Source organism: Eucyclogobius newberryi, unplaced genomic scaffold (genome assembly GCF_026437365.1).
Source record: "Eucyclogobius newberryi isolate DKJ021-1_F unplaced genomic scaffold, fEucNew1.0.hap1 SCAF_38, whole genome shotgun sequence".
Lineage (NCBI taxonomy): Eukaryota > Metazoa > Chordata > Actinopteri > Gobiiformes > Gobiidae > Eucyclogobius > Eucyclogobius newberryi.
In genome coordinates this window covers 30,811-42,500 of record NW_027316034.1, presented here as the reverse complement: position 1 = coordinate 42,500, position 11,690 = coordinate 30,811, and the positions used below count along the sequence as shown (strand labels likewise).

At 47.6% G+C, this 11,690-nt stretch overlaps 1 protein-coding gene across 1 annotated transcript in view; it reads right to left on the bottom strand.

Moving 5' to 3' along the window:
* The window catches only part of LOC140376664 (putative E3 ubiquitin-protein ligase UBR7), a 45,540-nt gene extending 35,848 nt beyond the window's left edge, over positions 1 to 9,692 (bottom strand). The window contains exons 1-5 of the mRNA XM_072462142.1: positions 9,535 to 9,692; positions 7,753 to 7,882; positions 5,182 to 5,221; positions 4,980 to 5,073; positions 2,362 to 2,422 (exon numbers count right to left, since the gene is read on the bottom strand). Coding sequence (XP_072318243.1) covers positions 2,362 to 2,422; positions 4,980 to 5,073; positions 5,182 to 5,221; positions 7,753 to 7,872 — 315 coding nt within the window. The 5' untranslated portion in view covers positions 7,873 to 7,882; positions 9,535 to 9,692. The remainder of the gene's footprint in view (positions 1 to 2,361; positions 2,423 to 4,979; positions 5,074 to 5,181; positions 5,222 to 7,752; positions 7,883 to 9,534) is intronic.
* Positions 9,693 to 11,690: the final 1,998 nt, after the last annotated feature.

The following is an 11,690-nucleotide window of genomic DNA, read 5'->3' as shown; positions in this document are numbered from 1 at the left end:
TAAACCCATCTCATCTTTGGCCTTAAAGGAATAATAGAGGATTTTCATTTCTTCATAACAGCTCAGTTCTCCCACATGTCAATCATTCTTTGCATGCTACTGCACACTTGCAGCCTCGTTCTGGCTCGTTCCCATAGCAGCACGTTTCCATGGCTGCACATGCGTGGTTCATATGCTGGTGTGCGTTTAGTGAGTTCCTTCAGTTACAGCACAAACATGACACAGAGAAAGACTGTGTTCAAGCTCAGAAGAGACGGAAATCTGCGGAGACAAGAGATGATGCGATCGCGCTGATGAACAAACACACGTGTAGAGGCGGGGCTGTAGAGGCGGGGCTGTAGAGGCGGGGCTGTAGAGGCGGGGCTGTAGGGGCGGGGCTGCTGCGTGAATTTAAAAAAAAAGGGACTAACAATCGCTTAAGTTCTCAACTTGGCGAAAAATCCTCTATTATTCCTTTAAACTGCAAATTGGCAGATTCTAGGAGCTGTGGTTCTCATTTTTAGCTAATTGGCGGTTAATTTGGCTTAAATTCCTGTTCAGTTAGTTGTTAGTTGAAAACCCCTGTTACCATCCACCTATTTTCGCCCTGTGCACAATGGTTGGACATACCCAAATGGCATTGCTTATTAAAAGAGGATCTTATGTTCCACATGCAAGTGTGATGCATCATTAGAAAGCTTAGGCCTTCTAGTTTCTGCAGGTGTGCACATGAACACTGTCAGGGCTTACACTACAGAGGCCCAAACATAAACAAAACATCCTTTTTTAGTCTCGCCTGAATATTGTTAATTTGTAATGGTCCTGAGCATGACATACTTCATTGTGTGCATATGCTGTTCACTGTACATGCTGTTTATCTTGTTGACAACAACTGTGTAAAGTTTCAGATCTCTAGGAACAGGCATTTTGGTGCTGTTGACCTTTTTGTATCAAAAAGTATATTCGGAACAAGTGATCCAAATATGTGCCAACTGTGCCAAACTGTTTTATTACAATTTTAGCTCCTCTATGATCATAAAACATACATTTTGATGTTTTGTAGGCCACTAATAGCAATTATAACTGCTAAAAAAAAAATATGTGAAAATGTGTAAATATGAGTTTACCATGAATTTCCCATATAGAGGTTAAAAAAAATATATATATATAATATTTTTATTTTATTTTTTTATTGGTATAATAATACATATATCTAACAATATGCACGTCCAAAAGGCTAATAAAATCAGAAAACGTTATGCGCAAAATCCTGCCGAGAAATCTGTCTCTTTACAGCCTTCCCGGAGCCTTACGCACGATAATACAGAAGATTCTGTGTCAATAAGCCCTTTGTCCCGCCCCTCTTTCTAAAGCTATTCTCATTGGCTAGAATAATACGTCAATCAAACTCAGCTACGTCATTGGCACGCTGCGCTATTTAGATGTAAACAGACTAATCCATGTGCGTCGCAAGCGGCGCATTTTTTTTTGCGGAGGCTGTAGCAAACAAACCCGTGGACAGAAAAATTGGTGGATGGTCTCATTCTGTAGGAAACAGTCTGAAGAAAAGAAGGATATCCAACATTATTTTATAGGTTAAACAGGTCATTTGTTATGGACGGAGAAATGCGCCGGACAAGCGCATTCTCGTCCGGCGAGAAACGAAGAAAAGTTTGTTTACTTGACAATATCTCGAAATCGGATAACTTCAGGAAAAATACAAGTGGATATTGTTTTTCAATGGTTCCTTACGGACAGACTGAGTACAAGGGTGTACAGAATTAAAGCCGTTTCGTCCATCATAAACAGCAAACAGGTAGGACATGCGTTTGTAAAAGTTGAGACTTTCTCACAAACTATTGGCAATTGCTTCTTGGGGCATATTATTCAATGTAAATCAATGACATATTCGTTTTGTTGAGAAAATAAGCTTTAAAATGATGTATGGCTTGCTGGTATTGACCACGGAAATAAAAGTGATGATGTAAGAGAATATTTGAGATATAGAAAATGTTCGCCGGCGGACAGGTGGGTGGTAACAGGTTAAACATAACTTAAATCGGTTGAAATTGAAAGTGCTATAGTTTATTAAATTGACTAGTTGGCTTAATCTTCTATTACCTTAATGCTGCTTAGGGTTAAACATTGTCTGATAAATAAACCATTCAAAAGAATTCTGGTTCCTGTGATTTGATCAAATATTGCATGGGGCCCTTCACTTCCCTTCAGATATATCAAAGTAGTGATTGCAAGTTGGTATTTACTATAATTGAGTCGTATACTCTGGTGCCCATCCTTATATTTAAATAACTCCGGTAACATTTCTCTTTTGAGACACTACAGATTAGTAAAAGTAGCAGTAGAAATAGTAGTTGTACTCACAAGATTGAGTTTGCAGGTGAGATCTTTAAATTTAGAGTTTCCACAGTCACAGCGAAAGTTTCTGAAATAGATAAAATGTTTTACAAATGTTTGAAGTATAATATTAGTATAATGATCCTTCAGCTTCCTCTGCACCACCATCAGGACCTCAAGTGGGAGCCAACATCACCAGGACCTCAAGTGGGAGCCACCACCATCAGGACCTCAAGTGGGAGCCAACATCACCAGGACCTCAAGTGGGAGCCACCATCACCAGGACCTCAAGTGGGAGCCACCATCACCAGGACCTCAAGTGGGAGCCAACATCACCAGGACCTCAAGTGGGAGCCACCATCACCAGGACCTCAAGTGGGAGCCACCATCACCAGGACCTCAAGTGGGAGCCAACATCACCAGGACCTCAAGTGGGAGCCACCATCACCAGGACCTCAAGTGGGAGCCACCATCACCAGGACCTCAAGTGGGAGCCACCATCACCAGGACCTCAAGTGGGAGCCACCATCACCTGGACCTCAAGTGGGAGCCACCATCACCTGGACCTCAAGTGGGAGCCACCATCACCTGGACCTCAAGTGGGAGCCACCATCACCAGGACCTCAAGTGGGAGCCACCATCACCTGGACCTCAAGTGGGAGCCACCATCACCTGGACCTCAAGTGGGAGCCACCATCACCAGGACCTCAAGTGGGAGCCACCATCACCAGGACCTCAAGTGGGAGCCACCATCACCAGGACCTCAAGTGGGAGCCACAGACAAGGACAAACAGACTACAGCGCCCTCTGCTGAGAAGGTGATCGGCTGCAGACTTCCATCTCTGCAGGAGGCCACTCCCCTCAGGCAGGAGGCCACTCCCCTCAGGCAGGAGGCCACTCCCCTCAGGCAGGAGGCCACTCCCCAGGAGGCTATGGTCCATCCGGACTAGAACCTCCGAGAACAGTTTCTTTCCCTCTGCCGTTGGACTCATGAACATTTTTTAACACATTAAAGTTAGATTTTTGCAGTGACGTGCGGTGAGGTTCAAGGCGAGTGAGGCACCCACATTTTTTTGGGGAAAAGCAGGAGTCGAAAACACTTTGTTTTGTTTTCGAGGCCGTGTTGCTAACCATTAAGCTATGTGTTCAATAAGTGACATCGGCGTTTTTAGCTACATACCTCCGTCCAAAGCAACCCTTTCAACTCCGGTGTAGATCTTTCTTTAGTTATAACCTCTTGCTTTGATTGAAAATCCAGATTTGCGAAACATTTTCATTTGGAAATGTAATCGTCCAGATTCTACATACACACTAATAAGGAAGAAGATAGTGAAACCTGTCCACATATGACCGGGCTCAGGAGCATGCGCATTACATGCTCCTTCCATGAGGCGCATGTAATGAAGCCTCTGAGTTTTACTTTTACTGCGGTTTTATAATGAATCTGTGAGACTAAAACACGCTTTAGAAATACATTTCATCCATTATCGAGAATATGGAAGCACTGAGCTCATCGTCAGGGTGTTTCATTTGTTATAAACAGTGTGTGTGTGTCTCAGTGTGTTTGTGTGGAGCGCCCTCCCGCTCCGCCCTCACGCTCTCCTCCACCACCCTCACGCTCTCCTCCACCACCCTCACGCTCTCCTCCACCACCCTCACGCTCTCCTCCACCACCCTCACGCTCTCCACCACCACCCTCACGCTCTCCTCCACCACCCTCACGCTCTCCTCCACCACCCTCACGCTCTTCCCCACCACCCTCACGCTCTCCACCACCACCCTCACGCTCTCCACCACCACCCTCACCACCACCACCCTCACGCTCTCCACCACCACCCTCACGCTCTCCTCCACCACCCTCACGCTCTTCACCACCCTCACGCTCTTCACCACCCTCACGCTCTTCTCCACCACCCTCACGCTCTCCACCACCACCCTCACGCTCTCCACCACCACCCCCACGCTCTCCACCACCACCCTCACGCTCTCCACCCCCACCCCCACCACCCTCACGCTCTCCACCACCACCCTCACGCTCTCCACCACCACCCCCACCACCCTCACGCTCTCCACCCCCACCCCCACCACCCTCACGCTCTCCACCACCACCCTCACGCTCTCCACCACCACCCTCACGGTCTCCACCACCACCCTCACGCTCTCCCTCACGCTCTCCACCACCACCCTCACGCTCTCTCCACCACCACCCTCACGGTCTCCACCACCACCCTCACGCTCTCCCTCACGCTCTCCACCACCACCCTCACGCTCTCTCCACCACCACCCTCACGCTCTCCACCACCACCCTCACGCTCTCCACCACCACCCTCACGGTCTCCACCACCACCCTCACGCTCTCCCTCACGCTCTCCACCACCACCCTCACGCTCTCTCCACCACCACCCTCACGCTCTCCACCACCACCCTCACGCTCTCCTCCACCACCCTCACGCTCTCCTCCACCACCCTCACGCTCTCCTCCACCACCCTCACGCTCTTCACCACCACCCTCACGCTCTTCACCACCACCCTCACGCTCTTCACCACCACCCTCACGCTCTTCACCATCACCCTCACGCTCTTCACCACCACCCTCACGCTCTCCTCCACCTCACGCTCTCATCCTGATGGTGTAAAAGTCATACCTCTTGGTGTAGAGCTCGTACAGCTGGTGTCCTTCGTGACATTTGTATGAACAGGCCAGACAGATGCCGGCTGCAGCGCCCCCTGGAGGACAGCCAGCTGCAGCGCCCCCTGGAGGACAGCCGGCTGCAGCGCCCCCTGGAGGACAGCCAGCTGCAGCGCCCCCTGGAGGACAGCCGGCTGCAGCGCCCCCTGGAGGACAGCAGGTGCCACAGGCATACAGGGCCTGGCGCTTCACGTAACCCTGAGGTACAAAACAACACAATCAGACTTTGGTCATGGGTGCAACATAAAACAATAAATAATGATACAACAACCTATATAAAGACCAAAAGAAAAACACTTTAAATCTGCCATAAGATACAAATAAGAATAATATTACTCAATACTAAAACTAGCCTCAAAACTAGAAATGCATATGAACAAATATCGATTAAAAAAGGGTTAGGGATTTTTTTCAAAAGTCTTGATCAGAAATATATTAACGTGACAACAGTAAATAAATTGCTCTTATTTTGTCTTTAACTTTAGGTGTTTTTAATCATAGTGAAATATTTTCCTCTTCCCATATTTTGCACAACCACTTTTATTTTATTTTATCTTCATTTAAATGTCGTGACCTGCAAAGTCATTGACAAAAGCTTGTTAAAAATACAAAATATCAGTAAATCAACAATTCATATATTGGATTTCCTATGTCGCTCCGAGACTCTCCATCGGGTGCTCCAGGGTTCATGGGAGTTTGCACAGTCACATGTACTTTGTGGATCTGGAGAAGGCTTTCGACCGTGTCCCTCGGGGTGTCCTTTGGGGGGTGCTCCGGGAGTACAGGGTCCGGGGCCCTTTGCTCAGGGCTGTCCGGTCCCTGTATGACCGGAGCAGGAGCTGTGTTCACTGCAGTAAGTCAGACCTGTTCCCAGTGCATGAGGGACTCTTCAGGGCTGCGCTTTGTCACCGGTTCTGTTCATAGTTTTTATGGACTTCCCACCCACCTGGGGTCCTTGCCCTCTCCAAGTAGGCGGGGAGTCCTTATCCTCTCAAGGTGGGTGGGGAGTCCTTGCCCTCTACAGGTGGGTGGGGAGTCCTTGCCCTCTACAGGTGGGTGGGGGGTCCTTGCCCTCTACAGGTGGGTGGGGAGTCCTTGTCCTCTCAAGGTGGGTGGGGGGTCCTTGCCCGCTACAAGTGGGTGGGGGGTCCTTGCTCCAAGTGGAGGAGTTCAAGTATCTTGGGGTCTTGATGGAGCGTGAGATTGACAGTTGGATCGGTGCAGCAGCTGCAGTGATGCAGTCGCTGCATCGACTGTTGTGGTGAAGAAGGAGCTGAGTCCAAAGACAAAACTCTCGATTTACCGGTCACTCCACGTTCTGACCTCACCTATGGTCATGAGCTTTGGGTAATGACCCAAAGGACAAGATCGCGGATACAAGCGGTCGAAATGAGTTTCCTCCGCCGGGTGGCTGGGCGCTCTCTTAGAGATAGGGGGAGCTCAGTCACACAGGGGGAGCTTGGAGTAGAGCCGCTGCTCCTCCTGGGCGCCTCCCTGGGGAGGTGTTTCGGGCATGTCCCACCAGCAAGAGGCCCCGGGGAAGACACAGGACAATCTGGAGGGACTATGTCTCTTGGCTGGCCTGGGAACACCTCGGGATCCCCCCGGAGGAGTTAGAGGAAGTGTCTGGGGAGAGGGAAGTCTGGGAATCCCTGCTTAGACTGCTGTCCCCCACGACCTGGCCCCAAATAAGCAGAAGGAGATGGATGGACTATGTCGCTCCAGTGTGAAGATTTGAAGACTTCAATTGATGTGGAGTTCCACTTTGATCTATGACCTTCTGGAAGGGGTCATAGAGTCATGTTTAAGAACTCTTATATACCAAGGGCGGTCAAAGTGGCAAACCCTATGAATCTTCAGTAATTGATATTTATTCTCAGTTATTACTTGTGTTGTGTTAAAATGAGCTGAGAGTAACTGGGCTGGGGAGTGGGTTTGTGTGCGTTTATAATTTTTTAGGCGAGTGGTCCCCAAACTTTTTGACTCGAGGGCCACATTTGGTTCTAAAATTTGGCCGAGGGGCTGGGCCAGGAAAATATGGTGTGTTTGTGTGAACTAATGAATTACTATAAATTACACGCAAGATTTGACCTGTAACTTGTAACAAAGCAACAAAAGCAAGGCTCAATGTACAAATTGTTTTCCAAATGCATTAAATAATAATTAATTATCTACTGTCGTCCACAAGAGTCTTTTACTGTCCACAAGAGTCTTCTACTGTCCACAAGTGTCTTCTACTGTCCACAAGAGAGTCTTCTTCAGTGTCAAACACTTGCGCTTCCTGCTTGATTGGCCCCGGTGGCCGTTTGTGGTGAATTTTATTTTCTGCGCACCATAGATTTTCTTGTGCGCGCACTAAGTGTGAGCAGTGCACTATGTGCGAGCAGTGCGCAGCTGCGCAGGCCCAGCTTAGAGGGAACAGTGCCATCTCTTGGGGAAATGTGGGCATTAGTTTGGGGACCACTGGTTTAGGTGAAACCAAAGGTAAATTTCCACGTGTGTGGACAATAAAGTTTTCATTTTTGTATACACAAGTTTGAAACTTGTGACACAGTAATACAAAGATGATCATATTGTCAGCATAATATCAATACAAATACAAATACTATACTGTAACAATTTGGTGACCAAAAATAAAGTCTGCACTTTCTGCTCTTCTTACATCAGATAAACTCTGGCCAGTTTGTGTTTTTGAGGAGAGGGTTTTATCTCCCTCACACAGACGTTACCTGGCTGTAGGAGCAGTGCTCTGCGTCACTGGCTGCTAAAACAGCACTGGCCTCTTGTTCTAACTCATCGTCCTCCTCCAGAACGTCCACCAGAGACACCACCGGCTCCTCCTGCTCCATCTGGGAAAACCTGCAATAATCAATTAGATATCAATATATAATATAAATTCAATATCAATGACCTGAGCGATAATCAACACAATACCTACATAAATGCACATGCTTAGCCCTAACCCAAAAGCCTATAAGAACACAACTAAAAGGGACTTCCGGGATGATGGCAGCTTAGCTTAGTCGTGTCGAATCTGTTGGATTTATCAGTCTTTAGTTCGACTTCACCTTGATATTTCTCTGTGGGAGCAGGCATATAATAGGCTTTGAAACTTATTTAGGGAACATGTCCAAGAAACTGAACAAGAAGAACAATACCACCAAGAGTCAGGCTGGCAATAATACAAATAAGCTTACTAGCCTGCGCGATGGCCCCTGCCTCCGCCTGCACTGACTCTGGGCCGGGCACCCTTCATTGGTGAGGGGGCAGCAGAGTGGCCTCTGTGGAAGTCCACCACCATCTCCTTGGTCTTTCCCGCGTTGATGAGGAGGTGGTTCCGCTGACACCAGTCCACAAAGTCCTGCGCCAGTCCTCTGTCCTCCACATCATCGTCTGTGATGAGTCCGATGATGGCAGAGTGGTCAGAGAACTTCTGCAGGACACAGCTGTCCATGTCTGAGATCTGCAGTGTAGATGGTGAAGAGAAAGGGCGCAAGGACAGTGCCCTGTGGCGCACCCACACTGCAGGTCCTCCACACTGCAGGTCCTCCACACTGCAGGTCCTCCACACTGCAGGTCCCTCACACTGCAGGTCCCTAACACTGCAGGTCCCTCACACTGCAGGTACCCCACACTGCAGGTCCCCCACACAGCAGGTCCCTCACACTGCAGGTCCTCCACACTGCAGGTCCTCCACACTGCAGGTCCTCCACACTGCAGGTCCCCCACACAGCAGGTCCCTCACACAGCAGGTCCGACACACTGCAGGTCCCACACACTTAGGGATGCATACCTAAACCCACGTTCAGGTCCGGAACTAAGAACCTAATGAGTCCAGCTGATCTCATGCCATATTTGCATAATGTTACAACAGCCCTGCATTAGACCTGCGTCAGACCTGCGTCTGACCTGCGTCTGACCTGCGTCTGACCTGCGTCTGACCTGCGTCAGACCTGCGTCAGACTTGCGTCAGACCTGCGTCAGACCTGCGTCAGACCTGCGTCAGACCTGCGTCAGACTTGCGTCAGACTTGCATCAGACCTGCATCAGACCTGCATCAGACCTGAGTCAAACCTGAGTCAAACCTGCATTAGACCCGAGTCAAACCTGAGTCAGACCTGAGTCAGACCTGAGTCAGACCTGCGTCAGACCTGCGTCTGACCTGCGTCTGACCTGCGTCAGACCTGCGTCAGACTTGCGTCAGACCTGCGTCAGACCTGCATCAGACCTGCATTAGACCTGTATCAGACCTGCATCAGACCTGCATCAGACCTGAGTCAAACCTGAGTCAAACCTGCATTAGACCCGAGTCAAACCTGAGTCAGACCTGAGTCAGACCTGCATTATTCCCAGCTTAGACCCGGTTTAACTTTAGACCCATTTTAGACACGTTTCAGTTCCTAAGCAGACTGTTGCCGTCATTGCAGGGTTAGGGTTAGTTTGGGCGCGCGGCTAAAGCTAACATACATTAATGTAAAGCGTTTTGCTCCGGATAAACAGCTGGTTCTTACCGACGTTCCGTGTTCAGTTCTGGTTCGACTGTTGTCCGGGGCTGAATTCCTCCCGAGGGCCGTTTAATGCAGTTAAACCCCACGTTTAGTTGAAAACACAGCAAAACACACTTTGGTTATCTTTGCCGTTAGCCGCTTAGATGCTAACGTCAACTTCCTGTTTACTTCCGCAAGTTGAATTTCAAAACAAGAACCAGAACCATGGGGGTTCCAGACGCATTAGATGCATTAGAGCATGATTGCATAAGCATATTACTTGGTTGTTTATATACCGTAAAGTGCGGGACTTTGGTTTTCAAAACGATATTAAGTATAAGGCTTCTAAAAGTAATTTGATTATATGAAATCAGCTTTTCCTGAGTCTGTGGAAGTGCTCTTACTGTCACTGATGAGGTGAAGTACCTTGGACATTACATTTGTGAACAAATGTGCAAAGATGAATGAATAAATAAATACACTGTAAACTGTATGGTCAGTCTGGAATGTTAATATGTCAGATTTAATATGTGCTCTGTAAACTGGAAAAACAAACTGAGTCCTGCTTCCAGAATTGCCTGCCTATCATAATTTTTTTTAGTGATGGGGCAAACCTACACGGGGGGAACATGCAAACTCCACACAGAATGGCCCCACACCACCATGCCGCAAATGTGGAATGAAACGTCCATCTGCAGACAGATTGTATAATGACTGAAGGGCAGAGGCACAGTAGTGCCAGTCAGATGTTTGTTGAATGTCCTGCCGCTCTGTGCCACTGTTACTATAAATTCAAGCTCAGTGAGATTCACCTCAAAGTCTCTGGCACTCGTGTCTTTATGAATTAGACTGTGTAAAAATCCTGTGCTATTGTCTTTTTAGTATACAGTAAATACTATTGTTACTTATTAACTATGAAACTTGTGTCCGCACCTGTCTCCTTAATAAAGATATAAAGATATAACAATAAATATAGCCGCAAGCGGCAATGATCAGCCCACGCCACCGCCAGGCCGCAAGAGGAGGGGGCGCTAACGCGCCCCAATTGTCCTTTTATTACACCTTCTGCTGAATCCGTGACGCTGTCACATCTTCTCGACTTTGTTTTACCATTCAGAAAGCAATTCTATTTTGAATTCTTGGCTTCGCCGCAAAGAGACCGTCACTCTGAATAAAAATGTGGATAACTTTTGATGGTCCACTCCTGAAGATCAGTCTCACCAAATTTCAGGTTAATTGGGCTAACGCCGTAGGAGGAGTTCGTAAAAGTATTAAGTATAAACATATTCAAATTTCAGAGATCTGGCAAATTCCTCATTGGAATAACATGGGAGTTTTCTGTCATCGCTACAGCTACGCTGTAACAAATATGACATGTTTTGGGCTTACTGGCATGCCAAAATAGAATTTTGTGCTAAATTTGATTGCAAAATTGTGTGGTCCCCATTCAAAAAGCAATTTCATTTTTTAAATTCTTGGCAAAATGTGCCGCTTCGCCGCACAGAGACCATGACTCTTAGAATGAAAATGTGGATCACTTTTGATGGTCCACACCTGAAGATGAGTCTCACCAAATTTCAGGTTAATGGGGTTAGGGGGAGGAGTTTGTGTCAGCATGTTCAAATTTCAGAGATTTGGCGATTTCCCCATTGGAATAACATGGGAGGTTTTGGTCATCGCTACGGCAACGCCGTAACAATAATCTGACATGGGTCTCATTGACTTTTTTGATGGGGGTGTTTTGTGTCAAATTTAGTAAAATTTCACAAAACTAAACATCTTACCTCCATATAAAATCTGTAGGGGGCGCTGTGGCGCCAATTTTTTTTTTTTTACTTCAAGTAGGTTTAGGGCAAAAAGTTTAACAACTGATTCTAATTTGACGCAATTCAGACTTTATCTGTGCAAACGGCAGCAAATTTAAAATTAGGGAAATTTCTGAAATTCTAGCTACAGTTTGTGGCTTCACCCAAACCCACAGAAACTGTGACAGAGTCAAAGTCATTTCAATAACTTTTGATGTCCCACTCCTCTGCACCATCCATCCATCTTGTTCTGCTTTATCCGGGGCCGGGTCGCGGGGGCAGCAGTCTGAGCAGGGACTCCCAGACTTCCACCTCCCCAGACACTTCCTCCAACTCCTCCGGGGGGATCCCGAGGTGTTCCCAGGCCAGCCGAGA